Source organism: Hippichthys cyanospilos, chromosome 10, assembly GCF_059441005.1.
Source record: "Hippichthys cyanospilos isolate Australia breed blue-spotted pipefish chromosome 10, RoL_Hcya_1.0, whole genome shotgun sequence".
NCBI lineage: Eukaryota > Metazoa > Chordata > Actinopteri > Syngnathiformes > Syngnathidae > Hippichthys > Hippichthys cyanospilos.
This window is the reverse complement of record NC_142378.1, coordinates 6,301,260-6,312,850: the sequence shown is the minus strand read 5'-3', so window position 1 is coordinate 6,312,850 and position 11,591 is coordinate 6,301,260. Positions and strand designations below refer to the sequence as shown.

Sequence of the window (11,591 nt, the reverse complement as noted above, 5' to 3'; positions counted from 1 at the left end):
GGTGTGAATTTTGGATTCAATTCAGATATACAGTATATATATATATATATATATATATATATTATATATATTATATATATATATTTTTGCATACCAGGCCTAAGGCATTTCTATCTTGAAACGGTGTTATACGACAACGGTACGCGCTAAAAATATGACAGGTTTTGGTGTGAATTTCCTCATAAACGGATAGAAAGAAATGCACTCTGTTGGGGTCAAGTGAAAACACATGAAAGAAATACGGTACCAGTGGAACGTCGATCAAATTTATTGGACTTTTTCAATGACGCGGGGGCGTTTTCAGCGGGGTGGCCTGGATGACAAAACTCCTCAGTCGGGCTTATTCTTTATCAGAGCATCCACAACAAAAGACATTCTTTTCAACGTGCCGTTCATATCAAATGGACATCTACTCTTTCAATATGTTGTGTATATTCAAGAAAATTGCAGAAAATTCCCATTTGGAAATGTAGCCCTTTTTTCTTTCTTGACTTTTTTTGTCAAAGCTCCAAATGCGGCCAGCGCTTTATTTGTCATTGTCATCAACTAGGCAAGGAAATTGTGTTTGGAGCACAGCATTTATAGCAGACGTTTTCTGCCAGGGGCGGGCAACTCCGCGATATTTGATACGCCGAATTGTTTTTAGAACAAGATGGAGCCGCGCATAAATTCAGGTGGACTTTCTCACCTTTTTGGGGGACAACGTGTCAACATGACAGCGGCGCACCGGGCCGGCTTCGCGCATTTGCGTAGCCACCGTCGATGGCGCTAACCGCAAATTCATTTGGGTTTGGGAAAGGAGCGTAGTTTGCAGCTGCGGTTCGTCAAGTCGAAAATGAAAGTGACACGCGCGCGACCGCTTGTCTGGAGAAATGCGCAAAGATGAGAAAGAAAGGCAGAGCGGGTGGCGCTTATCTCTTCAAAGGCTGGACGTAAGCCGGCTGGAAGCAGGTGAGCTGGAGGCGCATGCCGCTTTTAAACTTATTCAACAGTTCCTCCAGCAACCTGACACAAGGGCGCACACACACACAAGTCCTCTCTCACAAAATATTCTCATGATCACAGTATGGAAACCGCGCGGAAGCGCACTCACTTTTTCTCCGATGCGCCGTGTAGTTGAGGAAGGGCCTCCAAAGCCATTTTAAAGCTGTCGCTGGAACAAAAGAACACACGGGTCCGAATCATTCTCCGCTCAAAGCAAGGACCAAAGAGAATCGCGTATTCCGAGTGGTGGCTCGCGAATGCTATGTCACCCATAGCATCAAACTTAGATACGTAAGGACTAGCTGTAAATGGCCAACATATGACGCGAAAACCACCGACAGATCATACGTAGTTTTCCATAAGCGAAAACCGGAGGGATCGTATGCACAAACCGGACCGACGAAGCGCAGCTACGAATCGACCGTACAAACCAAAAATGTGACTCGGACGAGCTAATGAACTAACTGTAAGTAGCGTACGTACAAAAAACCCGTTTGAAACGTATGCGCCATACCAAACATCCGCACGGTTGCAAACCGTAGCGACGTATGAACCGTACATGCCGAAAGAACAAATCTTATACGCCGAGGAACCATCCGTATATACCGAGGACAAACCATACGTCCCGTACGGCGCAAACGCATCGTGCGAACGCTTGCCACCATAACTATTTGCTACTGTTGCTAGTTACGAACCGTCTGTTCCATATGTACAAGATTTTTCGGAAAGAATAATATTGGCTTTCTGCATTTGCAGTCACTGGAAAATCCAGGTTTTGGTTCAAATGATGTCGGGAAGGTCAATGGAAATCAATCATCGATGTGTCACAGACGGGCAAATCGTGAGGAAAGCATCAAACCCAACCAGAAAATTCAAGCGCTTATCGCAGGGGCGGATGGCTTTCACTTCCTTTGACGGAAGCCGCCGAGGAACGGAAACGGGGCCGCTTTCGCCCGCACTCACGTGCTCTCGGCGTTCAGGTAGGCCGCCACGGCGTCTCGCATGGCGCACACTTCCAGTCGAGCCTGGGAAAGGTCCGAGGCGTTACTCCGAGGAGGAGGTCGCGACTTATGAGTGGCGCCGGCCCGCGATACCTGCAGGGCGCCGTTTTTGCTGAAGGACGACACGCACTGCATCAGGCGACACATCTCGTCCGCCACCGCCGACAGGATCCTGGACAACACGCAAGGAACCAAGTCCTTGGAGATGGTAAACACCTGGCGGGCGGGCGGGCGGGAGGGAAGGCGGAAAGATCAAACAAACATCATGCGGGCTAAACAATCGGCGGGCGCCTTACCTCAGCGTGCACGGCGATGATGTTCACCAGGGCTTCCTTTAGGTAGCTCCTCACCCCTGAACACACACGCAATTGCATTGGATACATTCTCAGAATGAACTTGTCCCGGTGCAGTTCCATGGTTGTATACATCTACTGTATCTCTCTTTCTCTTTTTATATTGGAGGGCCTTTTTGAAGCTTGGTGCCAACCAAGCTGACTTTGACCCATGCGCGCAACAAGCGAAAGTATCACATCCTACCATTGCGGTCTGCAATTCCAAAACGTTCCTCTTTCACACCCGAGGGGAACAAGGTCCAAAATCATTCAGCGTTGTCTCCCCCATATGTGCCGGCAGCTTTTCATCAGTGTGTGTGCGCGTGTGTGTGTTAACGGTCACCACGGGTTGCCTGACCCTGGCAACCTTCAACATTTAAAGAGCAACTTTGACCGGACGACACTTGACATTTCAAACGGAGATGTTTGTATATATATATAGGGTCATAATATTAAACGGCGAGGATCCCGGGGGCCACGGAAAGCCGTACAGGAACGCGCACAACCGCGGCAAGGTCGCTTTCTTCCGGCAAGCTCCGCGAGCCGTACTTTACGCGGAGTCACCCCCCCCAAGCGGGTCGGCGAGCTGACTTTCGGGGGGGAATCCCCCACCAGCGTACGGTTCCCGCAGCCGTTCTTATGACGTACCCGTGGGAGCGGGACAGTCCCTCCAGTCGAAGTAGCCGGCGTAGATCCCCGGCTCCAGGGAGCCGGCGATGGGGTCGGCCCTCCTCTCCACGTAAGCCTCGAAAACTTTGGCTTCCAGTTGTCGGACGGCCGCTACGCTCACCTGCGGGGCGCGCGGCGGCATTGCAAAGGTTACCAAATGCTCGAATTGGGCTACGTGACATTTCAACAGCGTTTCCTACACGTTTTGGCAAATGGCATAGAATAAACGACCCCTTTTCCTTTTCAAAAGAAGAGCAAATGGATCGGAACAGGAAGCAACCGGTCGGCAAGCGACTTTTCGGTATAACGCTGCGTGCAAGGCCTATACACATGTGCGTTGTCCCGTGTGACGCCATTTTCTGACAAGAGTTAAAGATGAAAAGATGATTTTGGAGGAAAAAAAAAGTAGCTACAGTAGTGGCTGCACTTGCATCATGCATCCAATCGATGGAGTTGCGTTCGAGGGAATGCCAACAAAACAATCAGATAAGTCAGCCGCATTTCTCAATCGGAAATGAAAAATGAAGGTGATTTGTGGAAAGTAGATCTGCAGAATGGGGAAAAAAAAAACCCATCTCTTGATTACATGTTTAGATCATGCCAAGACCAATCGAGAGTTTCAAAGAATATCGTTGATTCAATCCAATATTCAAGTGAATTTTTGAAATCAAATTGCAACCAAAAGCCTTCAAACAAATTGTTTGGTAGATTTAAAAGCGGTTTGCGGATTCTTGCAAGTAGAAGCAGATGAGTCATTTGCGGCAAAGGTGGCGGTGGCGTGTGAAAGCGCGACTACGAGGTTCCCACCCACCCGCGTGATCTTCTCGCTGCCCGTCAGGCCGTGTTTCTCCAAGTGATGGGCCAGGTTGAGGAAGGTGTGTCTCTCCAGGTACTGGCAGTTACTCAAAACCATGAGCAAGCGTTGCTCCTACAAACACATGTCACAATTACGGGAAGCGCTACTGCTCAGGACCGCTCGGGCGAGCCCAAATACAAAATAGATTCTGCCTGCTCAAGCAACAGGTTAAAGGCCAGTTTTAAAAAAAAAAAAAGGATGTATATTTGACTTTATTTTCTCAAGGGTTACCTTTTTTTTTTTTAGTTTGGGTGTTTCAAAGTTCCTACGCAAGCACTGCTCTTTTAAAGCGTACAAACAACGTACACTCCTTCAGCTGTGAGCAGTTCCTCAGGGATCAACCTCGAGTCCGCTTCACTTTTTCTATTTTCATTTTCCCCGACGGGCTTCGTCGTCGTCAACACGCCGGGCACGTTGTTAAGTGAGACGCTTCGCTATTTGGGCCGGGGAAATCCCGCGCGCGCGCGCTTGGCTCGCCCACATCCTTTTACCAGAAGCGCGCATGTGCGTACGTACGATAGGTGGGCTGTCCTCCTCCTCTCCCGCGCCCGCCGTTGACAGAAAGTCCAGGCCTTACGGGAAAGGAGGACGTCTTTGCTTCTCGTCCGCGAGCGCAAAATCACTTGATAATATTTTGCGGTCTTTAGAGCGGGGCTGTCCAAACTTTTTCCTCTGAGGGACAGCTATGAATGATCATTTCAAAATGAAATACATGTCATTGATCTGTTGAATTAATTTCATTCAAATCAATTGATATTATTTGACTTTTAATTGATAAGATTAATTTGATCAAAACGACAGTAAATGATATATAATATATGCATGATGGCATAATACATAACATACATAATATAGAAAATATAGATATGTAATACGCATTATGAATGATAATATAGTCAAAATGTACATAAATGTCATAGATCCGTTGAATTATTTTCATTCAAAACTATTTCTGTTATTTTACTTTTATTTATATTTTTAATCGGATAGAAATGACATTCGATGATATTCAGTACTATATAATGATATATAATAAAAACGAGGAATAATAAATTAAACTCATTTTATTCAAAGGATTTTTATGCATGTATGTTTATTTCAATGACATTTAATTGGATATAACAACCTACTATTTATAATACAGTATATAATACTAGTAGTGAGCAACTATTACCATGACGATTAATATTACAGTTGTCCTTGTTATCATTATTATGGTAAGTTTTTAAAGTTCGAAGGCTTTTATCCGGATAGGCTTGAAATATCGGGCGGCCGCGTTTGAACGGGCCATACGTGCGTGCGGTTTCGGCGTCGAGCCGAGCTGACCCCGACGCGGTCCGCGGGTTCGCAAATGCAAAATAACGGACCGAGGATTGGCACGGCGAGGTTTGAAAATGTCAACAACAACATTCCGCTTACGGGTGTTGGGGCGGAGCTCTCCCGCATGCTGTCAAAGCCATCTGAAGATTGCAGATCCATGGGAATGCTAAAAAAAAAAAAAATACATAAAAGCACGCATAATCGCCATAACTCATCCATTGCGTACGCATCACACGGAGCGCAAAGTGTTTTGCCGGTACTTACTGAGACGTGGACACATCCGCATCTCTGTTGGCGCTCAGCTCTTCCAGGCGGCGGATAAACACCTAAACGGACACGTTAGGGAAGGAGATGTCAACGTTTCATTGGGTACCCCGTTGCAGGTAGCGCGCAACGTTACCTACCTTCATGATGCTCACGCAGAGTTCTGTGGCTTGGTCTTGAACTTGATCCAGCTGGAGTATCTGGAAAAACGCCACCCAACATTTGCTACTGAAAAAGGCCCGTCGTGGAATCGGAATTTGAGTCGGGAGAGCGGGACGTGCTTCCAATCGTAGTTTTGCGGGTTAGGCTTGCGGATCGCGGTCAGATAACGGTAATCAGTGAATCGAATGCTTTTTGATGCTGTGGCGGGACATTCAGCTTTCCAAATTAAGAGCAAACAAAGTGGAACAAGAGCAACTTAGCGCTCGATTCATGACTCCTTTGTAAAATGGCGGATGACTTTTTGCTAAGTTTCAAAGTTGAATAAAGAAGAGAAAGATGGCACGGCATTTTGGATGAAAACTTTTGGTTTTAACCTAAAAATGCTTTTGTTTGACTGAAAAAAACATCAAAAAAGAAAAAAAGTTGACAAGCACTGGTCTAAAATCCGTGTTGCAGCCACTGAATGAATGTCAACAAAACGGATGAAAAGTTCAAGTGGCAAATCGCAAAAAGGAAGTTCAAGCGGTTTGGGGGGGGGCAAGCATGAATTACGTAAGATTACGGCAAACGTTTGTGCGGCCGGGATCTTACGTTGATCTCTCCCGCTTTGATCTCCAGAGGCTCTTTGAGCGACTGCAGCATCTGGACCACGCGCTGTTCGAACTGCGACGGCTGAGAAAATTCAAATCAAAAACACATTGAAACACACTCACAAATCATTGGGGGGGGGGGGTCAATCGGCTAAATGCAAAGCAATAAGCGAACAGGCAGCTCTGGCTTGGGCTCACCCCAACCCTCTCTACTATACTGGATGTGTATTTCTTTATTTGAAATGAGTGTTTATTCAAATCTAGGTACGCGTTTATAGCTTTTCAAACATTTGCTAAAAGAATAGGACAGATTGGCTGATACTTCATCAATTAAGTGTTAAAGTTACAAGTTACATGGGGTGATTAGGTACTAGAGCTATCCATTACTTTAGGTAATTAAATTAAAAAATAAAGTCGATGACTTTAGGTAGCTTAGTTCTACAATAATTATTTTGTATTATTTAGTACTAAAGTAATTCATTACATTCGGTACTGATATCTAAAGGACTCATTTACTGTACAATTACTAAGTAATTGATTACTTCAACTTTTGAAAAAAAATATAAATGGGATGGAATGTGTCGACTCTTAAAAAAAGACATCTTTGGGATTGAATGAGCTCACAACTAGAATGTTTTTTTTCCCTCAATTTAAAGAAAAAATGCTTGAATGAAATAAATATACACATGAATAAAAATGTGTTTACCAGGCGAGTGAGGCCCTCGTTATCCACCTGCCAGTCTTCCTTCTCAGCCAGACTCCTCACATCTGAAAAAAACTTTGTTACTTTTTGTTTTTCAGTCCTTCTTAATAAGAATAATAAATAGTAAAATAAATAAAATAACAATGACAATTTTTGGACGAACATTGGCCGATTTGTATGAGTTCCCCAGCGAGCGGGTGGGGCGAGGGGATTCTCACAAATAACGCAATGTCAAAAAAACAAAAGTCAAACTAAGCGCTAGCGTAAAAAAACAAAACATCTTCCTCTATTATTTGGACTTTATTTTACAATGTAAGGGCGCTTTCACATCAATCACCCAAAAAGTAAAACGACTCCTTCTCAAAGAGAGGGTGGTGAAAGCAACTTTGAATTTGCACTTGGTAGTGTAATTCCGCTTCTAAGGCACTAGGTGGTGCAGGTGGTACATTTATTTATATTACAGGAAAAACACAAAGTCCAAAAATATGGGATTCATTTTTCTTTTCAACATAACAAACGAATAAAAGGAACATAGAGAACTTTTTTGTAGATTCAACTGCAAGTTGACCTCATTATTTTTCTTGATAATTTTCCTCCTAAATTGGAACAAAGTATCAATTTTGTGTATTTGTGTGTGTGTGTGTGTGTGTGTGGGGGGGGGGGGGGTGTTGTTCAATCTCTACTTCGTGGATTTCATTGACTGACACTAGGGAGCTGAAATTTCACCCTGATGTTGCCGACATGTCAAAGTTCAACACTAGCAAGTGTGTGCTAAAATTTCGCCAAAATAATCTGGCAAAAAAAAAAAAACAAACACCTAAAACGGTCAAAATACTGCTTAGCTTCTAAACCAGTACATATAAAACCATTTTAGGGAGTGAGATGTTTGCGGGCTTTATTTCTTCCCTGAAAACGGTGACGCGATGCGAAGAAAAGGGCCATTTTGAAGTTTTGCGTGTCTCACCGTCGGCGGTGTGCAGCAGCGTCACCACCAGGCAGTGGACCCGCAGGTCCAGCAGCAGATCCTGGATGACCTGCAGCAGGTCGTTGGGGATCTCCATGGCGCACAAGGCTTCGGAACAATCCCTGCGGGACAATACCACCGGCTCATCGACTCCTTCCGTCCCGGGGACGCGTTTTTCGAGCCGAGTACTTATATCGCGGGCCCCCGGTTTACCAGATGAATCTGTTCGGGGGTTGGGCTCGTGAGGCCAATTGGACGTCCAAACCCATGTTACATAGCTGATGCGTGTAAACCCCCAGGTTAAAGCAGCAAAATTGTGTATACATATTCAAAATAGTATAGTAAGAGCTACTTAAATATAATATAGGCCTCGCCTCGCCTTTGGTATTTCCTGATCATCTCCAGCTTCGCTTCCAAATAAATCATCTTCTTACTTCTGTCTTGAACATCACTAGCAATCTTGAGCGCCGCGGTTAACCCGTTCAAGCGTGAATTAAGCGGTAAAACGCACAATAAAAAACATCTTTTAAGCACTCGCGCCAGATCCGGTCTTGAGCCTTTTGAATGGTGACGCCGGCCGTCAGCGAACCGGCGTTCTGGTGACGTAAGCGGTCAATGGGCCCGAACACGTCCGACATGGGGTCACGCACGCACACGGACGTCACGTTGGATGCGGCGTAAGCCGAAATAAATGGCGTAAAGAGGGACAAAAAGGTAGGAAGGTGAAAAATCGTAAGGTGGGGACGTCGTGCACCGGGGGCCCGCTGTATTTTCTAGAATGGGGTCTAAAATTGGCGGTTACTAAATGAACAAGCAACTAAAGGAAGCTAACGGCGTACCTTGAAAAACACAGACATAAAAAGACATCTTTGGGATTGAAGGAGTTGTTTTTTTTTTTCAATTGTGGCGTTTCCTCACCTGACAGTGTGAATGATTGGCGTGAGCCAGGGCCCCGGAACTTCCGCCTTGCTCTCCCAACCTCCGTACACACTTTGCTCGCCTTGCGGCAGCGTGGCGGGGAGGAGCGCGCCGCGGACCAGCTTCACCAAGCGGCTGGTCAGCTCCTCGATCATTTTCTACACACGGCCGACACGTTTAGGGCGCCGCGTGTTCCCAAGCCGGCTAAAATAGCACGCACCTTAAAGTCGTTCTGTCTTTGCCGTGCGTTCTTCTTGGATTTTTCCGCTTGTCCAGATTTCTCTCCGGTCTGCGCGGGAGGAGATGAGGAGAGCTTAACCAAATTCTCATTTGCTCATAAAAACGTTTTTACGCGGCGTCTTTTTATACACGCGATAGGTTTACTCCAACGGGTTCCTCACTTCACTAAAAAGACTGCCGTTGACGTAGGAGATCCAAAGCTTCCAGAAGTTGGGCAGCTGGCCAATCACCACGTCGGAAAGCTTTTCCACAAACTGCACCTGCCGAGGGGTTTCCAAGCACCAATCTGAAAAAGGCGGATGCCAAACTACCATCAAACAACCCATCCCAATCACGCGCTGCGTCTATTATTTCAATGTTGCATTTAAATGAATTCAAATAGCTGTCGGTCCCCTTCGGACACAGAAAACGCTTTTTAGAGTGTATACAATTTTGTTGAATAATGAACAAAAAATGCGCGGTAATGCATTCACTCTGAGATATTCAACAAAATCTCTGCCTTTATGTGCAAGACTTACTCACAACTGCATGAAATTGACCATTTAAAATCCTTTTTTTAAATTTTAATCTTAATGAAAACGATTCTACAGCCATATCTGAAGATCGACTTATTTCGATCGTTTCCGAGCACTTGTAACGAGGAAGAAAAACGCGCTACTCACTGCCGGGCCGCGTCATCTGCAGGCCGCCCCCTCTCTTCAAAGACGAGGCGGGGCCCGGCCGGCCCGGGGCCGACGGACGCCCGTCCCCCTCGCCGTCCGCGCCCCCGACGCCCGCTGAGAGAAAAAGGGACTCGAATGAGCGCGTTCCTCCGAAATGGCGGGAGGCCGGGGGAATCCCGCCTTTTTGTTTTCTTCCTTGATACGGCCGCCAGATGGCAACAAAGAGCTGTGTGGGCTTCATCCTTGATGGAGGCCCTCAGCGACTAGCTTAAAAGCACAGTGATGGACAACTCCAAATAACCAATCAACATGCTTTGTTACTGCCACCAACATATACATAGGTAGCAGCTGAAAACAGCATTTTATGATTACAGAAAACACGGTTAAATAGATGGAAACTTTTGTTTTTTTTGGGGGGGGTGTATATCATACATCTTAGCAGTATCGGTAATAGGTATTGATTACTCATGAGTTGAGTACTTCTACCACTATCCCTATTTCATTTTATATATATATATATATATATATATATATATATATATATATATATATATATATATATATATATATATATATATGTAACTAGGGCCATTCTAATTGCTAAAAACTTGACAAGTGCGTTCCCAGTGCGAAAGGGAATACATCTTCTTGCACGTTCTCCTCACGAGCAAAATGAATCCAAAGTCCTTGTGTGGTGCTTGTTTTGGACTTGGATTCCCGCCGTTTGCAAATATGTGTGAATTGCTGTCCTCTCTGGACAATTTCAAGGTACGTTTTTGCGCCTGCTGTTTTGGTTCAAGGCTAATTGCTTCAATCCCCCAATTTATACGAGCTAGACCGCACGCGCCGAGCCCCGAAAGCCAAATCCGCTCGCTTGATCTAATTTATACGCTCAAGAAAAAATAAATACGCCGGCCTTGAGGTGGGGAAGGGAGGGTGACGACGGAGCGGAGAACGGAGACCCAGGGCGAGTGGTCAGAGCCAAAATTTGTTTGTTTTTTTAGTTACCTCTCTGATCGGAGACAAACTCGTCCCTGCAGTCTTGCATGAGCTGCAGGATCCATTTGTGCTGAGCGTAGATGCACTGCCACGCGGGGTCGCCTGGCGCGTGCAGGTCAGACAGGTACCTTCACCCGGGGGCAAAAAAAAAAAAAAAAAAAAAGAACATGCACCTCATTCAATTTCATCGGCCACGTCAACTTTCTGTCCTGTTTTTAACTGGAATTGAGGTCAAATTCGCTTCAGAGATGTCCCAATCGCTGTTTTTTATTTTTTTTTGCACCCAAGACAGAAAAAGTGCTTCCAAATAGTTTTTCTTTGTACATGACACCTGCCATTTGGCTAGTGAAGCAGCCTAAAATATGTAAATGCTCCAACATTGTAAAAAAACAATAACTACACTTAACAAAATCTGTGTACTTTGGATTATTTAACAGCATCAATAACAAAAAAAAAACCTCCCACTGCTACTTAAACCACCACTAGTACAACTACTAATATTTGAAAAGAAACCTGATGTTTTTTTTCCTCCTGAATCGGATATATATATATATATATATATATATATATATATATATATATATATATATATATATATATATATATATATATATATATAGGAACAATAATTTTAGAGCAGGCATATTTTTTTCTTGCATTTTGGGAATGAAATTTAAAAAAAACTCAAGACACAACAGCAAGAGATATAAGAAAAAAACAAACAAAAAAAAGCAATAAATAGGTGAAGGCGAGCATGCGACCCAACGATCGAATGGTTATTAACGGCGGTTAAGACAAAATAAGATATTGAGGAAGCCTCACCTGATATATCTCTTTTGATCATGTAGCGTGGAGGGGGTCTGCAGCAGCTTTTCGAGGAGTAAGCTCCTGAGGGCCCTGATCCTGGTCTCAACCTCCGCGTACACT

At 44.8% G+C, this 11,591-nt stretch overlaps 1 protein-coding gene across 2 annotated transcripts in view; it reads right to left on the bottom strand.

The window, feature by feature from the left end:
* Positions 1-244: 244 nt before the first annotated feature.
* Positions 245-11,591, bottom strand: part of exoc2 (exocyst complex component 2) — a 32,840-nt gene continuing 21,493 nt past the window's right edge. For both annotated transcript variants that reach the window (XM_088426450.1, XM_088426449.1), the window contains exons 10-28: positions 11,487-11,589; positions 10,674-10,792; positions 9,666-9,779; positions 9,165-9,289; positions 8,984-9,052; positions 8,764-8,921; positions 7,846-7,967; positions 6,885-6,946; positions 6,180-6,260; positions 5,567-5,626; positions 5,427-5,488; positions 5,262-5,328; positions 3,798-3,914; positions 2,966-3,107; positions 2,282-2,337; positions 2,079-2,201; positions 1,948-2,009; positions 1,094-1,153; positions 245-1,005 (exon numbers count right to left, since the gene is read on the bottom strand). In XM_088426450.1, coding sequence (XP_088282576.1) covers positions 912-1,005; positions 1,094-1,153; positions 1,948-2,009; positions 2,079-2,201; positions 2,282-2,337; positions 2,966-3,107; positions 3,798-3,914; positions 5,262-5,328; positions 5,427-5,488; positions 5,567-5,626; positions 6,180-6,260; positions 6,885-6,946; positions 7,846-7,967; positions 8,764-8,921; positions 8,984-9,052; positions 9,165-9,289; positions 9,666-9,779; positions 10,674-10,792; positions 11,487-11,589 — 1,796 coding nt within the window. In that variant the 3' untranslated portion in view covers positions 245-911. The remainder of the gene's footprint in view (positions 1,006-1,093; positions 1,154-1,947; positions 2,010-2,078; positions 2,202-2,281; positions 2,338-2,965; positions 3,108-3,797; positions 3,915-5,261; positions 5,329-5,426; positions 5,489-5,566; positions 5,627-6,179; positions 6,261-6,884; positions 6,947-7,845; positions 7,968-8,763; positions 8,922-8,983; positions 9,053-9,164; positions 9,290-9,665; positions 9,780-10,673; positions 10,793-11,486; positions 11,590-11,591) is intronic.